Source organism: Juglans microcarpa x Juglans regia, chromosome 5S (genome assembly GCF_004785595.1).
Source record: "Juglans microcarpa x Juglans regia isolate MS1-56 chromosome 5S, Jm3101_v1.0, whole genome shotgun sequence".
Lineage (NCBI taxonomy): Eukaryota > Viridiplantae > Streptophyta > Magnoliopsida > Fagales > Juglandaceae > Juglans > Juglans microcarpa x Juglans regia.
In genome coordinates this window covers 15,606,102-15,628,387 of record NC_054603.1, presented here as the reverse complement: position 1 = coordinate 15,628,387, position 22,286 = coordinate 15,606,102, and the positions used below count along the sequence as shown (strand labels likewise).

Here is a 22,286-nt window from a genome sequence, read left to right as displayed (position 1 = left end):
AACGGAGGCAAACGAAGACCCAAGATTGATAGGGTAGGGCCTAGGGAGGTCGGTGAAGCTAGTGGTGGTGAAGGTTGGCCGTGGGTGGCGGCATGGGCGGCGGTAGAAGACCAAAAAGCCCAAAACGGAAATAGAGTTGGATGTGCTTCACCGGTGACAGATCGGAGGTGGGGTTGGGTCTAATGGGTTGCTAAGAGGTCGAGGATGATGTGGTAGGAAGATGGTGGCCAATGGTGGTGCGACGGCGGCGCAGCGGCGGAAAGAGTGCCGCGGCTTCCAGCCGTGCATAGAGGCTCACGGCAGCTCGAGGGAAGCTGGAATTGATGGGGGTTGGTCGCCGGCGACAGGGGGAGTGAAGGAGCCGGGCGGTGTCGACCACCGCCGGCTCACGGCGGCGGGCTGGGGAAGAGACCAACGCACGGCGAGAGAGAGAGAGAGAGAAGAACTCGCGCGCGAGAAGGAAAACCAGGAGGAGAAAAAGAAAAGAAAAAAAAAAAAGAAAAGAAGAAAAGAAAAATAGAGGGAAAAGAAATTAGGTCCAATCCTCATAACTTGGGTCACGAAAATGATCCAACGGAAACGATTTTAAAACCACAAGTTAAATAAAATAATTTAAACGTAATGGTAAATTCAAATTGAAATAATTAAATCCCACAGTAATTAATTAAATATGAAAAACAATTTAAATGCACAACAATAAATAAATATTAAGAAAGCACATAAAAATTAATTTTCACCAATTAAAATCATAGAAATAAACTCATTAAAAATCCAACCAATTTTAAAATATGAGAATAAAATTTAAATAAATAAAAATAATCCTTTAGTAAAAATACACTAAAATGCGGGGTGTTACATCCTCCCCCCCTTAAATAAAATTTCGTCCTCGAAATTGGCAAGGTCAACATTAAGATTAAGACAGGAATAAGATTCAACTAAGAGCAGACTAAGAACATACCGCCAAAATAGTCCGGCAAGGCCACTCTATAAGCAACAAGCCCAACCTTCTCTACGATCTGAAAATGGCCAACATATCTTGGACTAAGCTTTCCTTTCTTACCAAAGCGCTTAACGCCTTTCATAGGAGAGATTTTAAGATAAACCCAATCTCCTTCTTCAAAGGATAAGTTTCTTCTTCTTGTATCTGCGTAACTTTTCTGGCGACTTTGCGCTTCAGCCATCTTCTTCCTGATAACTGAACTTGATCCTTCATTTCTTGAATTATCTCAGGCCCAAGCAATTTGTTCTCACCAACTTCATCCCAACATAAAGGCAATCTGCACTTCCTTCCATACAAAACTTCATACAGGGCCATCTGAATGGAGGAATGAAAATTGTTATTATAAGAGAACTCGATAAGCGGCAGATGATTCTCCCAACTTCCTTGAAATTCCATGACACAAGACCGCAACATATCCTCCAGAGTCTGAATAGTACGCTCTGATTGACCATCTGTTTAAGGGTGATATGTAGTACTAAACTTCAACTTAGTGCCTAAAGCTGCTTGCAAGCTCTTCCAAAATGGGAGGTGAACCGCGGGTCCTGATCTGACACGATACTCTTGGGTACTCCAGGCAAACGCACTATCTCCTTGACATATATTCGAGTCAACTTACCCAAAGAGTCAGTATTATTAACAGGCAAGAAATGGGCACTCTTGGTCAGCCGATCCGCAATCACCCAAATTGAGTTCTTCCCACTAGGAGTCCTCGGCAACCCTACCACAAAATCCATAGAAATATCATCCCACTTCCACTCTGGAATAGGGAGAGGTTGAAGTCTACCTTGATGCTCAACCTTAACTAGACGGCACGTGGTACATTTCTCAATGAACATGGCAATATCCAATATACTCGTTTTAGTCCCCCAATGACACATCACGACCAGTATTCCTAGAGTGACTGCTATTCAAAAATCTCATTTCCTTGAGAACCTTAATACAACATCCAATAAATTCCAATGATCAATGGATCCATACAATAATATGTGCCAACCTCAATCAATTCCTATGCTCCAACTTCTAAACCTTCATGGAATTCTACTATTGGAAACCTAATAGCCACTTCCAATGTTAACCATCAATAACAAATTGCACAACCAAATGATTAATCTCCAATTACAAGTATCTTCTCAAAATTCAAGTCACCATTAATTCTTCAAATCAGCACAATTTGAACTCCTGACTACAACAAAAATACCACGCTTCTGCTGCGCACTCTGATATTCGCCACATGCATAAAACTTACGTCCTCATGAAACTAACACCAAGAGTACAAGGTGGCTCCATTCCTACTAACCAAAACCCTTATCACAATTTGGTAGAAAAACACTCTCTCTCCCAAAACCACGAGTTATAACTCAAATTCTTCAATTAACTTCTGCTGCCTTGATCAAAATCAAATTCTATAAAATACAACCATGATCAAAGACAGAAACCCAATATCAAACAACCTCAGCATCCCAAATTGAAAATAAACAACCTCAACCCAAAATACACTCATCTCCTCTAAGATAAGAAACATACTTTAAAAGACTCAATTCCAACCTAGCGAATCAAAAAGAGTGCCTAGAGACTTCTACCTAACAACCTAAACCCGAAAGCTCACCATCTACATTCTAAACATCATCTAATCTAACGGTGACTAAACTCACAACGAACCACCATTGACTTCACCAAAACATTAACAAAACCTCCTTGGTAACTCGCCCACCTATTTCTACTCCAATAAGCTAGTATTAACACAACTAGTTCCTTCAATAGCACATCACTATTAAACCTCAGAGCAAACCATACTGATCAAATCTTCAATCTACCAAAAGCCATTGCAAAGCACCCAAGGATCCTAATGCTTTATTACCCCACATACTTGATCATATTATCCACTGTTGATGCCTAAGCTTCAACTTCGAAGATCTTTTCATACACCATACATGACATCTCATCAATCTCTCTTCAAGTTAAATAACAATGTCCTTCATTCAACCAACTAGATGCTCAAACTCCAAAAGAAAGTATAGCCTCAAAAATTTAAATTCCTAGGTGACCTCAAGTCACAATTAATTCCTGAAGATAATCACAATAACTATTCCCAACCATGATTCATTGAGTAACCCACTTCAATTGCACACTTCGATCAACTCCCCAAAAACTCCAAGCCAAAGTCTCTTGAATTACTACTATTGTGTCGACTCCTCTTCCACACCTACCAAAACCACTTCTTTCAAACCAAAATGAGACTAGGACCTGAACTCTTCGAAATATGCATAAATACTCACCACTACCATGCATCGATCACATGCACCCTTAGCCAAAACCAAAAATGCTCCAAATGTGCAAGTGATCATCATTACCATTTCCATCACTAAACCTATATCCTCGAAATCAATAAGAATCATTTCTTAAATCGTCACCATCTATTATCCTTAAAATTGATATAAATTAAATCCTCAACCTGACACTGTAACCTCATGCTAAAAACAATTATTAACCGAACTAGATCAATATCTTCCATCTCCAAAGAAATTCTCCCCTAAAAATTCTCATATCAGTAACTTAACTCAGATCAATCCTATTTTAATTCAGCCATTCAACTCTGCAATTCTAAAACCTTAACCCAGATATAAATCATTTCCTGAAATCCTCAAGATCGATGAACTCAAATCTAAAACATTCTCCTTATAAAACTTGTAAATTCTAAAACCCCAAATATTATCAAATTGCTTATCGAGGTTGGCAAAATCAAAAACTTCTAGTCTAAGTAATCTCTTAATTGCTTGTTGAACCTACCAGCTTAAATCCCATTAACTTATTTTCTAAAAAACTATGGGGCCACAAACCTTAGATGAACTTCTCATAAATCTAACATTGACATTCGTTGAACTTACAACCTCCTACCCCAAAGACTCATTACCTAAATTCTACGGAACCTAAATCCTCAATTATCCTAAGCAATTAAAAACTATTCCCCTCCTTAGCAGCAACTTGAGTACCTAATCCAAAGAGTTCACCCAGACCCTGATGTTCAAGCCTTGATATTAAAACAACCAATCACCAAGAGTTCAGGCCTACTATACCAATGTTTAAGCCTAACAATGGCCTTCTCAGTCGTACCATCTTCCTGTCATAACATAACCCTTAACCCGCCTTTCAATTTCGAACAAAACAAAATAAAATAAAATTCCATAAATAAAATAACATACGACAAAATGCATAAAACCAATGAAGTAGTTCACCATAAAATAAATATAACAATAAAATAATCTGCCATAAAATAAAACAATTAAATTAAAATGACATACAAATAAATAAATAAACAACAAAATTATTATACAATAAAATAAATAAACACCAAAATTATTATACATTAAAATAAATAAACAACAGAATTATTATACAATAAAATAAATAAAGCCAATAAAACCATACTCAACCAAAGGTAAACACTAATTAAAACAATAAAATCAAATAAATCAAATAACATCAATTAACATAAAATAAAATAGTAATAAACTCATAATATAAAATAAATAACTTAACTTACACCACTTAAACAAAAATTTTATTATTTTAAAATAATAAAAATAATTTTCTGGTACTATCCTAAGGGACATGTGGTTTTACCCAGAGCCGAACTGCTCTGATACAACCTGTGGCGCCCCCAATCCCCCTTATATAAATACACAGGGATCGAGATGTCAGGATGGTGACAACACGGTCACACATCCCAACGAAGTGCCAGTGTGTGTACATGCAACAGTGTACAAATAAAATAACGCAGCGGATAGTCAACTAAGTACCAGAATTTATTTACAATCAAACATCAATAAAAATTTAAATAGCAGTTATACAGTCATCCATAAAATAATTTTACAATAGTTTTGAAATAAACAAACGAGTGATCCCAGATCACTCCTCAGGCGGAGCCGTCTCCTCAGGCTCGCCCTCCTCCTCCTCATCTGCATCAAAATCTGCGTTACCACAAAATGGTATCGCAGGTAAGTATGACCTCAAATAACAACGTAATATAAAATGTATTAAATGCAACTAACATGCATGCACATGATGAAATATGCATTTTTCCACAAAACATCATTTTCTCCGAAAATGATAATTTTCCAACACACGCCAAAATCCCATTTTAGCCCAAAATATCCGTAAAACATTTTCCCAGAAAATGATTTACCCAAAAACCAACTCGCACTATTTTCCCAGAAAATAGTGCATTAATTCCAAATGCACCATGCATTATTTCCATATGCACCATGGTCTCCCCTATGGACAATCCGCACGTCCTGGCTTCGTAGCGGTGCTCAGTTCCACGCCCAGCGCATACATGGCCAAGCACCCACACTACGCAACGAGCGATGCCCAGTTCCGCGCCCAGCGCGTACGTGGCCAGACATCCTCTAGTCCCCGCCAGCAGAAGGACCACGGAGTCGGCACGAGACCATCTCGTCCGATCCCATTGTCGCCCGACGACAATCCAGGGGACGTTACTCAGCATATTCCGCTCCCGAGTAACCAGAGGAGCTCCACCGAGTTAATGCCCCATCTCGGCTTGGGGTGGTGATACACACGCACCAAAAATCCAATCTCACATGAAAACCCAGTTTTCATAAACACATGAACATGAATGCAATACACGAAAACCCAGTTTTCTTTTACAAACATGATCATGCATGAAATAATGAAATGCACATGTACCAACACAATATCCAAACCAACAATTACCAATCCAATCAAATCCAACCAAACAACTCCAATCACAAATCCATCCGACCCCCGAACTCCTCGGACTCAGTCCGGCATGCCAAAAATACAGTGAAATGGGTTAGTGCAAAAATATATTTAAATTACGAAAGTTCTTTGGAGAAATACTTACAGTGCAATATAACAATTTTCGAAGGATCACGAAGTTGAAAAAGGCGACGTTTGAGCAACACCACAGTGTAAAATACACTGTGGCCGTGGGTCACAATACCAACTTTCAAACGGAGGCAAACGAAGACCCAAGATTGATAGGGTAGGGCCTAGGGAGGTCGGTGAAGCTAGTGGTGGTGAAGGTTGGCCGTGGGTGGCGGCATGGGCGGCGGTAGAAGACCAAAAAGCCCAAAACGGATATGGAGTTGGATGTGCTTCACCGGTGACAGATCGGAGGTGGGGTTGGGTCCAATGGGTTGCTAAGAGGTTGAGGATGATGTGGTAGGAAGATGGTGGCCAATGATGGTGCGACGGCGGCGCAGCGGTGGAAAGAGTGTCGCGGCTTCCAGCCGTGCGTAGAGGCTCACGGCGGCTCGAGGGAAGCTGGAATTGATGGGGGTTGGTCGCCGGCGGTAGGGGGAGCGAAGGAGCCGGGTGGTGTCGACCACCGCCGGCGCACGGCGGCGGGCTGGGGAAGAGACCAACGCACGGCGAGAGAGAGAGAGAGAAGAACTCGCGCGTGAGAAGGAAAACCAGGAGGAGAAAAAGAAAAGAAAAGAAAAAAAAAAGAAAAGAAGAAAAGAAAAATAGAGGGAAAAGAAATGAGGTTCAATCCTCATAACTTGGGTCACGAAAATGATCCAACGGAAACGATTTTAAAACCACAAGTTAAATAAAATAATTTAAACATAATGGTAAATTCAAATTGAAATAATTAAATCCCACAGTAATTAATTAAATATGAAAAACAATTTAAATGCACAACAATAAATAAATATTAAGAAAGCACATAAAAATTAATTTTCACCAATTAAAATCATAGAAATAAACTCATTAAAAATCCAACCAATTTTAAAATACAAGAATAAAATTTAAATAAATAAAAATAATCCTTTAGTAAAAATACACTAAAATGCGGGGTGTTACATGAATGGTGTTTGAATGAGTCTAGGGTTGTTCTTAGAGTTTAGGGATTTGGAGATGGAATTTGAATATGGTAAGATAAGATTGGGATACGGCAAGATGATGTTATTCTTTGATTGACTTGAGTGATTCTAGGAATGGAGTGATTCTAGGGAAGTTCCTAGAATTAAGGGATTGGCTAGGATAAGATAAGGAAGATGAGATTTGAATATGGTAAGAGGTTGGAAGTCTTTGGTTGATTAGATGGATTGGAAGAATGGAGAGATTTTAGGGATGAAGTGATTCTAGGGAAGTTTCTAGAATTAAGGGATTGGCTAAGGTAATGGATGTATTTCGAATTTGGAGGACTTGGAAGATGGAAGATGAGCTGCTAACTTGTAGGAGATGATTTAGGGATTGGTAGGATTTTGGAAAGATAGAAATGATTGAGGGAAGATTCCTAAGTGGTAGGAATCTATCAAGGAAAGATAGGGTTTTGGTTTTGGTCAGTGAAGAAGGTCTTAGTTGACTAGAGTAATTTTAGGGGATGAGTGATTTGTGGGATTGATTGAGTGATTAGATGGATGGAGAGATTTAAGGGATAAGAGATGAAATGGAATTTCCTAGGATCAAGGGATTGGGTGATTTGAATGAATGAATGATTTTAGGGATGAGTCAACTTTCCTAAGATTAAGGAAATTGCCAAGTTGGACTCTTGAGGGATGGCTAGGGTTTATGGAGATGATGGAGGCTAGGTATGGTAAGTGACTAATATGGAAAGATAGTGGCAAGGGAATTTCGGCTAGGTCAATGGATTGGATGAAGGGTGGCTAGGGTTAGGATTCCTAGAGTTTAGGAAATCCTTATGGAAGGCTAGGGTTACCAAATAAGGCAAGATTTGTGTATGACAAGATGGAGGTTAAGTGGATTTTGGCTAGGGCTAATGGCTATGATGGATGAAGGGTAAATATGAGATATGGACAACTAGGGCAAACACTACAGTGGTCGAATTATAGTGTATGGATGGATTGAATGGGGCAATGGAAATATATGGATGAACACGCATGAACAAGATGGATGGACAATATGGGTGAACAAGATGGATGAAGAATATGGAAGAGTATGATCAAAGGATGAATAGACTCAACAAATGAATATGAAGACTCTTTTTTTGGTTTATATGGATATTTTGATATGCAAGAAAAGATATGAACATCAAGGACAAATGAAGAACACAATGAACAAGTGATAAATACTCAAGAACAAAGTGAACAAAAGATAGCCAATTTAACTATGATTCACGAATTGCACATAGATGAAATAAACCTCTTTATTGATAAACTTGAAAGTAACAAAGATAACAACAACTTGGATTCACGAATTGCACCAAGTTGCAAGAACAAGATAAGTTGAATCACACCTATTCATGAATTGTAAGGTGATGATCTTCTAATAGGGATTCACGAATTGCACCCAAGTAGACTAAGTGCTAAGCACCGAAAGATGATCTTAAGAACAAGTCTACCCACTTAAGGAATTTGCCAAAGGTTCAAAAGATGTAAACTAAATGTCTAAAGGTCCTATTTATAGAGAATACAAAGTGGAAATCCTAATAGGTCACTTGATAAATAAAAATAAATAATTAAATAAATAAATAAATAAACAAGTGACAGTGGTATGGAACCCATGCGGGCCCATGACATTGGCCCTTGGTGGCCTTGGCTGGCCCATGCATGCCTAGGACCATGTCCTAGTGCGGTTTTTTATGGGGTCTTGACAGCCCCACCCGTGGGGCCGTACCTAGTATTTGGGTCATGCACAACGGTGCACGATAGTGTGTGCCTAGATGAGCCATAGCCCCACCATGGCATAGCAAGGGGACTATGCCGGCAGTCACCATACGAACCGCTGGCACCTTCTATCTTCTCGGAGACGGTCCACGACCACTTGGCCATGGCTAGCACCTTGCTGCATGGCCATGCACATGAGAATGCATGTGGCTGATATCTCTTCAGCCCAATCGCGTCGTGGCACAATAAGGGTACCGGTGGCCACCATGTGGACCGCCGACATGTTCTGTCTACGCCTAAACGTCACCGTCGTGCCCCAAAACATGGTTGGCAATGGTAGCTTGAAGCCATAAACCCAATGCACAAAACGTGCACTGGACTTCTCGGCCAGCTCACGGCCGAGATCACCTCGCCATTGGAGGATCGCCATTCCTCGGCCATGCACCATAGCTAAAGGTTACCACTCTTTGGCCATGCACTGTGGCTAGTGGTCTCCTCGCCCACAGCCATGCACCACGGCTAGTGGTCTCCTCGCCTATGGCCACGCATCTCGATCAGAGGTCTCTCCTCGCCCACAAACATGTGACTCCATGGCCATGCGACCATAGTTTTAAATTTCGTTCTGTTCTGGCTGTACCGGTGTAGTATTCGGTACACTATACCCCTCGTTTCGTTTCGCTCCAAATTCCGGCCCTTTCTGGCCATTCTAGTCAAATTTCAACCATTCCGACCAGAATTGGCATTTTGGTCCCTATTTTGTTTTAGACTGTTTTTGTAATTTTCTTGTACTTGAATGTCATTTTTATAAATATTAAATCCAGATGGTATTTAATTAATTCTAGAATATAAAATTTATTTATATAATTTTGATTTTTTTGTAACTTAAATATTTTTTTTCATTATTTTTTAATAATTTCTCCACTATTTTATTTTTGTTTCTCAACTGAAGTTGTTTTTTTTTCAACGTATATTCATTTTATAAATCTTCAATTCGTCCATATATATACACATATACATGAGACACACTAACATATATATGTATTTATTCTATTAGTTGTTAGTTTATATATATATATATAAATATTTATATATAATATATAATTAATCTTGAAACGGTACACTGAAATATATCGGTACCAAAATATTTCATTCTAATATTTAAACAGGAATGATCACTAGAACAGAATTTAAAACATTCCATGCGACCCCTAGCCCACGGCCATGCACCATGGCCCATCACTCTTCGGCCAGCACACTCATCACCAAGGAACTCTTCGGCCACACCATCCAAGGGCATGGACTCGTCAGCTAGCACCTCCACCGCCACGAACTCATAGGCCACACCAACCATGGGCAGGAATCATAGGCCAGGGACCCTCCTCGACCACCACATACATCTTGGACAAGTTGCTTGGCGTCACTTCCTCGCCAACCTTGCTCGAGATCACCCTCCTTGGTCACTCGGCCTTCGTCAGCTGCTCGCCACATCCTGTGATATGTTGCTCGACCATCCAGTGGCTGGCACCCCTTTGCTCGGCCACCCATTAGCGCACATCTCGGCCACATGCAAAGGCACACAGGCAACCGCTCGACCTGAGCATGTAGTTGGCTTAAGCAAACGCTTGGCCGGCACACTTGCGGCTCGAGTAGAAGCTTAACCTGAGCAACTACTTGCCCTCACGCACAATTGAAGTCGCTTGGAAGCACCTTGGCCACAAGCCTCATGGACGAACAAGAACATCCTGACCCCCACTCGGCTCAACACGTTGCATGGTCCATGCCAAGTGCTTCACCAGCCCCTCCTCAAATAGAAGCTGCTCGTCCAAAGCCTCCTCGCCCAATATACTTGTGCAATAAGCTCGCCCAAGCCTGCTTGGGCATGAAGTCCCTTGCCCCAACTACTCAAGCAACAAACCACAAGCCATAAAGCCCCCGCTCTAAAAATGAAGCTAGTCGGCCACGTTTAGCACAATGAAATTCACTCAACGGTAATAAAAAAAAAAAAAAAGAAGAAGAAGAGAGAGGGGAAGGCAAAGAAATTGCAACCAGCTGCGGGGAATTTTTAGTCAAACAAAAATTGACTACAACAACTAAAACTCACTAGTTTGTCTCTCTCAAAATTTGTGTGAATTTATTTCTACTGACAAAACTGCTTCATGTGGTGTGGAACACCGGCCACAAAGTCTCGCTCGGGCATGACCCAAACATCCCAATATAACTCTGTCGGGACAAATTGTTTGGCACTAATGTGCATGCGGGCACAGTCACCTCACTTGATAGGCAACTTTCTCGATAGCTAACAACTAGTGTTTAAGCGTGTGTTATGCATGTGGAACATGCACCATGCATGAGCCATGCACGGTACACGTAATGGAGAACAAGGAACAACCTTACCTCCAGCGCATGTTGCATGACCCATGCAATGTGCTCTACCAAGTTGCATGCTCCACCAACTTGCTCACCCAACTCTACTCGACCGATTTTAGCCAAGCAATAATCAACTACCGCAACCAAAACTCTCCGAATGAATTGCCTGGCATCGCAAGCACCCAAATCTTATTCATCGTCAAAACATGACAACCAACAGGCCTCATCGGCACATCTCCAACCTTCACCGCACTCCGGCAGAGCAATTTAGCACGGACAAGCATCTCCGTCGGCCAAGCCGAGTCCCTTGACTCGCTTCGACATAATGGTCGGGCACAAGTCCCTCGACTTGTCGACCCTCGTGCCAGCAAAGCAAAGTCCCTTGACTTGTCGCGACACAACGATCGAACACAAGTCCCTTGACTAGCCATGAAATAACGGTCGGACACAAGTCCCTTGACTTTTTGACCCTTGCGCCAGCTAAGCCAAGTCCCTTCACAACCAGTCGAACACAAGTCCCTTGACTTATCGACTCTCTTGCCACCTCGCCATGATGCATTGGTAGGGTTAGAGTGCTAGGGCTCGCCCACACGACTAGTCAGACACAAGTTATTTGACTTGCCGACCTCCATGTTGCCAAGTCGAGTTCCTAGACTCGCCGCAAAGTTTAGGCAGAGCACTAGTCCTAAGACTTGCCCAGACGGCCACTGGGACACAAGTCCCTTGACTTGCCGACCTTTACGCTACAAGCTGAGTCCCTTGATTCACCATGAAGTCGAGCAGGGCACCAGTCCCAAGACTTGCCCAGACAGCCCCTCAGACACAAGTCCTTTGACTTGCTGACCTTCTTGCCACCAAGCTGAGTTCTTAGAATCACTGCAAAGTTTAGGCCGGGCACTAGTCCTAAGACTTGCCCAGACAGACACCTAAACACAAGACCCTTGACTTGTTGACCTTCGAGTTACAAGCTGAGTCCTTTGATTCGCAACGAAGTTAGGCCAGGCACCAGTCCCAGGACTTGCCCAGATGGCCCCTCAGACACAAGTCCCTTGACTTGCCGACCTTCGTGCTATAAGCCGATCCCCTTGATTCGTCGTGAAGTTTAGGCCGGGCACTAGTTCTAGGACTTGCCCAGACGGCCATTAGAACACAAGTTTCTTGACATGCTGACCTTCGCGCTGATACGAGTCCCTAGACTCATGCCGAGTGTCACACTCGAGCCATAACCGTTGCCAGCAGGTTACATCAGAGAATGAGCATTCGGAATTAACAAGCCTCCGAACTCCACAACCGCCTTGCCCGGGTTACCTTTGGGAATGAGCCTTCAAAGTTAACTGGAGCTCCACAACTGCCTTGCACGGGTTGCCTTGAGAACCAGTCGATGGGCTCGGCAACTGCCTAAGGTGGACCCAAGGGGTTGACGGGCCCTCTGACCACTTTGCGTTGGTTACTTCACACAAACTCTAACACTAACAGTAAATTGAAAACAAAAATGTCAGACGAACATGCACTTTTCAATAACGACAGACATACATGTAGACACTCCTTTGGACTACGCATCATAAGCGGTCAAGTAAGTTGATAAGTGTTATTTTTGTGTGATTTTTATCACTCTTTTATTTATGAAAGATATCATTTTCCCTTCAATACTATTGATTTTATTTTATTTTTACATATTTTTATTTATTTTCTTGAATTTGAAGGAATGAGAAGATTTAGTACAAAAGGAAAGCATTTTGGTACAAAAGAAGAGACTACGGATCCAGACCGATGAGAGGTAGTGATATCTAAAGAGAGCTGATGAGATTTGGATGAGGAGCCTTGTCCTGTGGGCAGCAAAGAGACATTTCTCGCCCAAAGGCGAGAAGACTTACCTCTCGGTAGGCGAGGAGACTCACAACCAGAAGGCGCGACCATAAGGCACGAAGATTTGGCGACAAGACTCTAGGCTATTAGATTGGGCGACTAGTCTAAACGACCAACTTAAAAGATAAATCTAAATGACATCATGGGCAACAACTAGAAAAGGTGAGAGTCTTTCATCTCGGTCAGAAGTCTTTCCACTTGGTAGGCGAGGAGAGGGCCGTGTGGTCTTTGAGTTTGTGACCTTCATGCCTGCTAGTTATATTCAACGCACACGACATATACCTGGTGGAATCCTTCCGAGTTCTGCAATCAATCTATTGACGATCAAATCCTCCCGAACTCCACAATTCAAGCCGCATATCACTAATTTTCCATTTTAAATAATTTCGATATTCTTGGGATAATTTCCTTTTATGTTAACATCTATCTTTAGAAACTATTTTCCATATTTTTAGGCTAGATTGTAGCTGTATTTATTTTATTTTCGAATTTGAGTTTTGACATTTATTTAATCTCGTTTTGTGGGATGAATAGGGAGTTTAGGTTCTTAATCTTAATTTTAGTTTGAGTCTGGGTTCTTAATCTTAGTTTTAGTTTGAGTCTTGGTTCTTAATCTTAGTTTTAGTTTTGAGTTTTAGGGAGTCTGAGTTTAGGTTTTGATAGTTCAGAATTTATGCTTGAAGTGTTCTTTCAAGGAGGCAGATCTGGGGGAGTAAAGGCAAGGGCCGCATGCTTCATCAACTAACTCCAACGAAGAACACCAGTTTTATTCTTTTTCGTTTTAATTTTATTATCAACTAATTTTATTTTCTAGAGTTTTGATGTAGCCTAACATTGAACACATAACTTATATTTGAAGTTATTTTATTTTCAATATTTTCATGATTGAGTGTTTATTCCTTATTCTTAATGCTTATGATTTTCTAGCTAACTACTGTTCAATCTTTTAGATTGTAATGAGACCGAGAGGTGATTTGTGATTAAAGCTCTAGGATTGAATACCATTAGTTGAGTGAAAGTAGAGATGCTTTACTGTGACTAGTAAGATTTTCAAGAAAAATCTAAAAAACTTAATGAGTCTCTAATTAGTTAAATTCACATAGAGATATGGAGTTATTAGTTAGAGATATTTTTTATATTGTTCGAGAGAAAATATTGAATAGGTAAGAGATTTTTATTATCAACTTGGGATAATTGAGATTCTATAACAATGAAGAATAAATTGTGTGAGATTTGCTAGGTGAAGTCAAATGCTCTAAATCTATTCTTATTAATTTAAAAATCTTAATTCTAATGTTCTTTCCTTCAATTTAATTTAGATAATCCACTCTTCAAAATTCAGTTTTCCAAATAGTAATTAATTTAGTCAATTTCAATGCTCAATAGCATAATTATTCCATGTGGGTTCCATAACCGTTTTCTTTAAAACACTTTACTACTTGTCATGATTCTGTGTACTTGTAGATATATTTTTATTCAAACATAAGCCTCCCGCCACATCTGAGCTCCTCGCTCGCATCAAACTGAGCTTGCAATTCAGCTTGCACATGGAAACTTGGACAGCAACTCAGCTTGTGGAAACTTGTTCACAGCTTCATAAGTCCAATCTTGGATCCCCCACCTTCAAGGGTGGTCGACCCCTCTTGCACAATTGTCCAACTTCGGATCCCCCACCTTCAAGGGTGGTCGATCCCTTCATGTAACACTACTCCGTCCTCTACCTCAACCCTTGAACTTCGTTTCATAAACAATAAACAAAATAACAATGGAATCCAGGAAGGATTCCCCAACCAATTCACAAAGTTCAAGTTAAAGCGTCATTTACTTCGAGGAGAAGTGAGAACTTCTCAAAAATACCAAGCAAGAAAGCTCTCAATGAAAGCACCAATTAATGTTAGGGACCTCAGTCTAGTCCCTAAACACTATGTTGCCCTCGCCTTGGTTCTCCTTGTGATGACCGGAATGACTAACCTTCTTACTTGACCTTGAGCAAAACGTGGCAATGATGGGACCCTAGGTTAATGGAGGTTTAATGTTTAGTCGTGGAATGATGTATGATGATGATGAAAAGGGTGATCTAGAGATCCTTGGAGTTGGCGCCACTTGGAGTGCAATTAGGGTTTGGATGTTGAGTGAGGCTAGGGTTTGGATGGAAGAAGGGTTTCCAAAATTGTAGGAGGTAATTTGAGAGTGATGTATTTCAGTTATGGCAAGAGGGAATGAATTGATATGAAGAATGAGTGATTCTAGGAGGACTCCTAGAATCAAGGGATCAAATATGGTAAGAATGACTAGTTGGCCAAATATGGATATATTCAGTTATGGAAGGGAATTAAGATTCCTAATGTTTAGGACACCTTATATGGCAAGTAGGACTTTCTGTTAGGGTAAATTAAGGATGGAAGAAGATAGGATTTCTAAAGTTTAGGAATCCCAATAGGGTAAGTAGGGTTTCGTCTAGGTCAATAGATGATGGAATAAGAGTAAATATGGGATGTGGCCGAATATGGTAAGTAGGGTTGGCAATATGGTGGTCGAATGATGTATTTGGGGAGATGGAATGGATGCAAGAAAATATATGAACACAATGGAAAATGTATGAACACTCAAGAACTTTGAATGAACACAAAGATAAACAAATCAACTTCGATTCACGAATTGCACAAAGTTGAAAAGAAACCTTATATATTGATAAAATGAATCACACCTATTCATGAATTATAAGGTGTGATTCTCTCTTTAGGGATTCACGAATTGCACCCAAAAGAGCCTAAGTGCAAATGCATCGAAAATGTGATCTCAAGAACAATAGCCGTCATTTAGGAAAATTGTCAAAAGATGTAAATGAAATGACTAAGGGTCCTATTTATAGAGATTACAAAGTGAAAACTTTCAAAAGGTCCATTGGAAAATAATTAAATAAAAATAAATGAAAGCAATAAAATAGTCTTGCAAGGGCCATGGTGGCCCGTGGCATGGAATGGCCCATGGATGGGCTAGTGTGGTTCATGGCCCACAGCTAGGTTGGTCTGGCTCATGGTCGTTGGGGCATGGCATGATGCCGTGCATGACCTGCTGATGGGCATGGCATGGTGCCATGCATGGGCCTGCTGGTTGGCACAGCATGGTGTCGTGCGTTGATGCTACATAACCCAGGTAGGTGGTTTGGGCATTGGCTTCGCATGGCCCAGGCAGGTGGCATGGGCCTTGATGCTGCAAGGCTGGTGCTGTGCGTTGGATGGCATGCCTGCGGAGGCATGCCACTAACCTCGCTGAGCTACTGTTGGCATGCCGTGCACATGGGACGTGCACTGGAGTGCGCGCAGGAGCGCCCACGTATGGGCATGCACATGGGTGTGAGCATGTTGGGCCATGCGTGACCAATAGCTTCACTGGGCACCTCATGTGTGTCAAGGCATGGGCCATGGCACGCATGTAGGCTGGCTGTGGGGCTGTCTTGGCATGTCAAGAGCATTGTCGAGGCGTGGCCTGGGGCCACTTTCCTAGGGGTTCTGAAATGGTTGTCAGACACATAAAGTGAAGCATGCCTCACCATTACAGGGGCACGCGGAAAGAGGTATCAAACAAAGGGGGACAACCAGACAACTGGAGGAGGGTTCAACTTTGACTTCTTTTCCAGCTTCTTCAACCTGTTGAAGGGGAGTTCCAATGAGGGGGTTTTCTCCAGCAAATGTATTCAAAATCTCCATTGTACAGTGAGAAATGAGAGGCTATGAGAGATTGTAAACAAATCAAATTATAGTGAATTTCTCCTCCCCAAATGCCCGTGTACGTACGCATTATGTCAGACTATGCAAATCTCTATATCTCAATCTTTTTACTTTCCTTACATTTGTTTTCTATACATCGCCATAGATGTATGTACTGACACCGTACGGCAGTACTGGACCACTATTGGGGGCAGTAGACCACACCAATCGAGGCTCGAATCTCTTTTCCCCCCTTCCGGCTTGTTGTGCGATTTTTTAAGCATCAACATACTTTACAATAAAAGTAACATTGGAATCTGACGTACCACATCAAACCGCATCAACTTGTGAGTTTACTTTTTTGTAATTTCTTTGTATCTAATGTATTTCCCTATATTTAAGGAGAAACGATACTTGCAGTCGTGAGTGTGCAAGCACTGTACAGTTATTTTGAAAAAAATTAAATAAATACAGGATTCACATGAAAAGAAATTAATTTTTAATAGTAAACCTCACTCTTTTTCAAAGCGACTGCATGACAATTGTGCACTCTACGAATGTATATAACATTACTCATATTTAAGTGTCATGTGGGGGTAATGGGGATTTAGTACTCATTCAAGCAGGGTATGAGACGCGTTGCGTTAAATAAATCAACTAGCTTGGTTTGCTTTACTAAATGTGGCGCCCACGACCCCATGTAAGGAGACACGAGAATCGAGACGCCGGGATGATGACAACAGGGTCACACATCCCAACGTTAGTGCCAATTGTGTGTACATGCAACAGTGTACAAAAACAACACAGCGGATAATTAATATAACTAAGTACCAGAATTGTTAATACAATTTAAACAGTCTAGTAAAAATGTTTAAATATTATACAATCATCCAAAATAAATATTTTACAAGTCTCAAACCAAAATGCGAGTGATCCAATCACTCCTCGGGCGGAGCCGACTCCTCAGGCTCATACTCATCCTCCTCTGCATCAAAATCTGCGTTACCATAAGACGGTACCGCAGGTAAGTATAATCCAAATAACCACGAGATAAAAATACATTAATGCGACTAACATGCATGCATATGATGAAATATGCATTAAATCCAAAAATACTATTTTTTCCGAAAATAGATATTTTCCAACACATGCCAAAATCTCATTTTGGCCCAAAAAGAATACTACGTCATTTTTCCAGAAAATGACCCAAATCAATAAAATCTCATTTTCCCAGAAAATGAATCACATAAAATCATTTTAATCAACACACGCTATTTTCCCAGAAAACAGCTCATTATTCCATTAACCAATGCACCATGATCTCCCATAGGGATCATCTGCACGTCCTGGTTTCGTAGCGATGCTCAGTTCCGCGCCCAGCGTGTTCGTGGCCAAGCACCCACTACGCAACGAGCGATACCCAGTTCCGCGCGCAGCGCGTACGTGGCCAAGCATCCTCTAGCCCCCACCAGCAGAGGGGCCACGAAGTCGGCACGAGACCATCTCGTTCGATCCCGTTGTCGCCCAGCGACAACCCAGGGGATGTCACTCAGTATATTCCGCTCCCGAGTGACCAGAGGAGCTCCATCGAGATAATACCCCATCTCGGCCTGGGGTCGTGATACACACGCACCAAAAAATCCTTTAACACATGAAAACCCAGTTTTCATGAAACGCATGAACATGAATGCATGTACACGAAAACTCAGTTTCCTTTACAAACATGATCATGCGTGCAATATGCCATGTACATGAACAATACCATACTAACAACCAATATTTCACAATACCAACCAAATACACAACTTCGTCCACAATCCATCCGACCCCTGAACTCCTCGGACTCAGTCCGGCATGTCCAACCAAATCACAATAATATGGGTTAGTGTAAAAATATATTTAAATCACAATAGTTCTTTGGAAAAATACTTATAGAACTATAATATGATTTTCGAAGGATCCCGGAGGTGCAAGAAGTGGTGACTCAGCAACGTAACAGTGTAAAATACACTGTTGCCGTGGGTCTCAAAAATCCACTTTTCAACGGAGACAAACTAAGACCTGAAATTGATAGGGTAAGGCCTAGAGAGGTCGGTGAAGCCAATGGTAGTGGTGGTTTGCCGTGGGTGGCGGTGCAAATGGTGGTTTTAAGGCCAAAAAGTCTGAAACGAAGATGGAGTTGAATGTGCTTCACCGGTGGCGGATTGGAGCTGGGGTTGGGTCCATTGGGTTGCTCGGAGATCGAGGATGAAGTGGTGAAGAGATGGTGGCCGGAAGTGGCGCGATGGCGGCGCTGGAGTGAAGAGAGCGCCGCGGCTGGGTGTGGTGCGTAGGGGCTATCGGCGGCGATGGAGGAGCTGGAAATGGAGGGAGGTGGTCGCCGGCCGATGGGGAAGCTGATGGGAGGGGCGGTGTTGCGCACGGCGGCGCAACGACGGTGGGTTGGGTGAGGCAACACGGACGCACGGTGAAGGGAGGGGAAGGCTGTCGCGCGGGGGTGGGGGGGAGGGGAAACTGAGGAAAGAAAAAGAAAAAAAAAGAAAGGAAAGAAAAGAAAAAGGGAAAAAGAAAAATGAAGAGAAAGAAATGAGGTCCAATCCTCAAATCTTGGGTCATAGAAAATGATCCAACGAAAATGATTTTAAAACAACAAATCTATTAAAATAAATTAAACGTAATGATACAATGAAAATAAAATAATTAAATCTCACAATCAATTAATTTAAAAGAAGAACAATTTAAATGTACAAAAATAAATAAATATTAAGAAAACATAACAATTTAATTTTCACAATTTAAAGATCATAAAATAACCTATTTAAAATATCCGATAATCATAAAATAAGAGAATAAATTTTTGAATTATTAAAATAATCATTCAATAAAAATATACTAAAATACGGGATGTTACACTAAAACCCAAAACTTTGAAAATTTTGAAAATCTTCCATCTTATCATTACAACTTTCCTAAATTCCTACACAAAATAAAATAAATAATTCAACTTTTTCAAATCTCAAAATAAAAATAATATTAAAAAGTATATTTTAACAATATTTTATTCATCTTTTTAATTTTAATTCTAACTCATCTCATCTCATCTTATAAAATAAACGAAGTCTTATAATCTTGTGTTCTTCATCTATTTTCAGACGATGATAAATTGTTTGCATACGCAGCTCCATTTCAAGGTGATTGATGAGGAGCTCTGGTATAGTAAAAAAAGGAAAGCTATGAGCCGCAACGAGCGAATTTACGTTTGTATTTTCATTTATTTTAATCCTAATGTAGGTCCTTTTTCAGAAGAAACCGATAGTATGATTATTAAATATATCTACTCTGTTCATATATTTTTATTTTATTTTTTTAATAATTAAAGAAGTGATTATTAATAAATTTATATCTTTTTTATATTTTTTCTTAATAGTTAACAATTTTTAAAAAATAATTAAAAAAAAAAAAACTCATTTGTACTGATTAGTGTGCACGTTTAGTATGCATATTTGATAGTCACCTAGGATTGTCATTTTACGTAAATTCAAATAATTTATTTTCTTATCCAAATTATTTTTACCCAAAAGATTTATTAAAATTATTATCCAGTCTTTCCACTGTTTTGATTTTTATTTTTTGACCGCCCTTCCACTTGGACTTGTTGAATTTGGTCAAGGATTACATACGTAGATAACGTGTAACTCTTTCCTTGTCCGGCATATCTATCTGACACCCGGCCGGCCTAATATTTTGAACACTAGCCTGCAACCCAAGATCAGACACTACGCGTATCTGCTAGCTAGCTCCCTGTTTTCAATCACTGTGCATTTAATACGACCATTTTTCCCAGGGAACAGGTCTTTCTGGATGACTCTTTCTTAATTTGCTTGTACCATATTTTATATTATTGTCTCTCACCCTCTTCCTATATGGAAGCTGCGAACACAACAAGCCTTTCACAGCTAAAAACTCAAGCACTTTCATCTCTTTATAGAACCCATCTTCCATAGCTTCTTGCTCATACAATTTTCCAATGGCCTTCCGCTTTATTCTCCTGTCTGCTGGACTTCTCGCTTTGGCTTTCACTGCTGCATTGGCATCTGATAGTAGTCCTCTCCAAGATTTCTGCGTCGCAGATGCAAGCAGTCAAGGTATTAAATGAACCTAACAATATGTCTGCTTTATTGTAATTAATTTGCAAATTTCAACTAGCTAGGCATTTCACCTTTGATCTAGATCGAGAAGTTGAAGTTTCATGAATCTTTGTTTCTCTACCACGAATTAAGTTCCTATATATCTTACTCATTTTCAATCTAATTTCCTGATTATCTATGTTATGCTTCATTGCATGCAGTGGTCGTCAATGGTTTGGCATGTAAGGATCCTAAGACGGTTCAAGCCAATGATTTTTCCGCCAGTGGACTTCATATGGCTGGCAATACATCAAATCCAGTCGGTTCAAAGGTTACCCCATTGACAGCTGCTCAAATACCAGGACTCAACACTCTTGGCATTTCACTTGCTCGTATTGACTATGCACCATGGGGCATCAACCCTCCTCACACCCATCCTCGTGCCTCTGAGATCTTGTTGGTCTTGGAAGGTAGTCTGGAAGTTGGGTTCGTCACCTCTAATCCAGAAAACCGCCAGATCACAAAAGTGCTACAAAAGGGTGATGTGTTTGTATTCCCAGTTGGCCTCATCCATTACCAAAGAAATGTTGGCAATGGAAATGCCATCGCCATTGCCGCTCTCAGCAGTCAAAACCCTGGTGTTATCACTATTGCTAATGCTGTGTTTGGGTCGAAACCGGATATTGCGAGCGACATTTTAGTGAAGGCTTTCCAGGTGCATAAGAATGTCATCGCCAATGTCCAGTCCAAGTTCTAGACAAGCCGTGCTCGATCATTGCTGCATTTGCCGATTGTATTAGCTAGTGCATGTATGCATATATTTGTGTGTTTCATGGCGTCATAGGCAGTTTGTGTGAAATGTTATTTTGCCATTCAATTAATTGTACGTTTCTCGTTAAATCAACAATAATTCTTTAAGGGAGTCATCGTGTACGTATTTGTTGCATTTATAAATATTATATTGTGATAATTCTTTTTCTCTTTTGGTTTTTGTTCTTTTTCTTTCCATTTATAATATCATTTTTTTTTCAGAATTTAATTACAATTTATAAACAACATGATACACTCATACCATACGTATGCACCATAAATTAACTTTGTCTAGTGGTGGAGCAATGTCATTTGACAAAAATAGAATTAATTAAATTAAAAACAAACAAGTTTTACGTGGTAATTATTTAGTCGTGATCTATGTGGATGATTGTTTCTCTCTATAAATATTTTCTTTTTCATTTTTGTGGTGTTGGGATACAACACGATATTGTGTGTATGTATGAAAGGTATTATATTTTTTTTCCAAAAACAATGGTCGACGTATGGTGCGACAAACTTTATTGAAACCCTTACTTTCAATTAAAGAATAACACATTACAAAAAATAAAGTCTGAATATTGCGGCGAAACAAAAATGTCAGGAAAAATAACTATTTGTTACGATCTCACATCGACTAAGCATGGGATTGGTTGGTGGTTTATAAGCCCTTAGGCACCATTTTCTTGAAAGCCGATTTTCAAGGATAAGTTCTACCTAGTGGGTTCATAACAAATGATATCGGATCCACCCCACGTATGTAGTCCATGTTGGCATGGTTGTAATCGTGCGG

The 22,286-nt window shown here is 40.5% G+C and overlaps 1 protein-coding gene across 1 annotated transcript; it reads left to right on the top strand.

Annotated features, from left to right (window-relative positions):
- The first annotated feature begins 20,503 nt into the window (after positions 1 to 20,503).
- On the top strand, positions 20,504 to 21,601 carry LOC121266916 (putative germin-like protein 2-1). The gene is made up of 2 exons (XM_041170765.1): positions 20,504 to 20,701; positions 20,905 to 21,601. The coding sequence occupies exons 1-2, from the start codon at positions 20,584 to 20,586 to the stop codon at positions 21,438 to 21,440; spliced, it is 654 nt and encodes a 217-aa protein (XP_041026699.1). The 5' UTR covers positions 20,504 to 20,583; the 3' UTR covers positions 21,441 to 21,601.
- Positions 21,602 to 22,286: the final 685 nt, after the last annotated feature.

Bases quoted from the DNA above. Each gene is read 5' to 3' on its own strand.
- LOC121266916 (XM_041170765.1), top strand. From the start codon at position 20,584: ATGGCCTTCCGCTTTATTCTCCTGTCTGCTGGACTTCTCGCTTTGGCT. The intron at 20,702-20,904 runs GTATTAAATGAA...CATTGCATGCAG, and splicing joins CGCAGATGCAAGCAGTCAAG to TGGTCGTCAATGGTTTGGCA.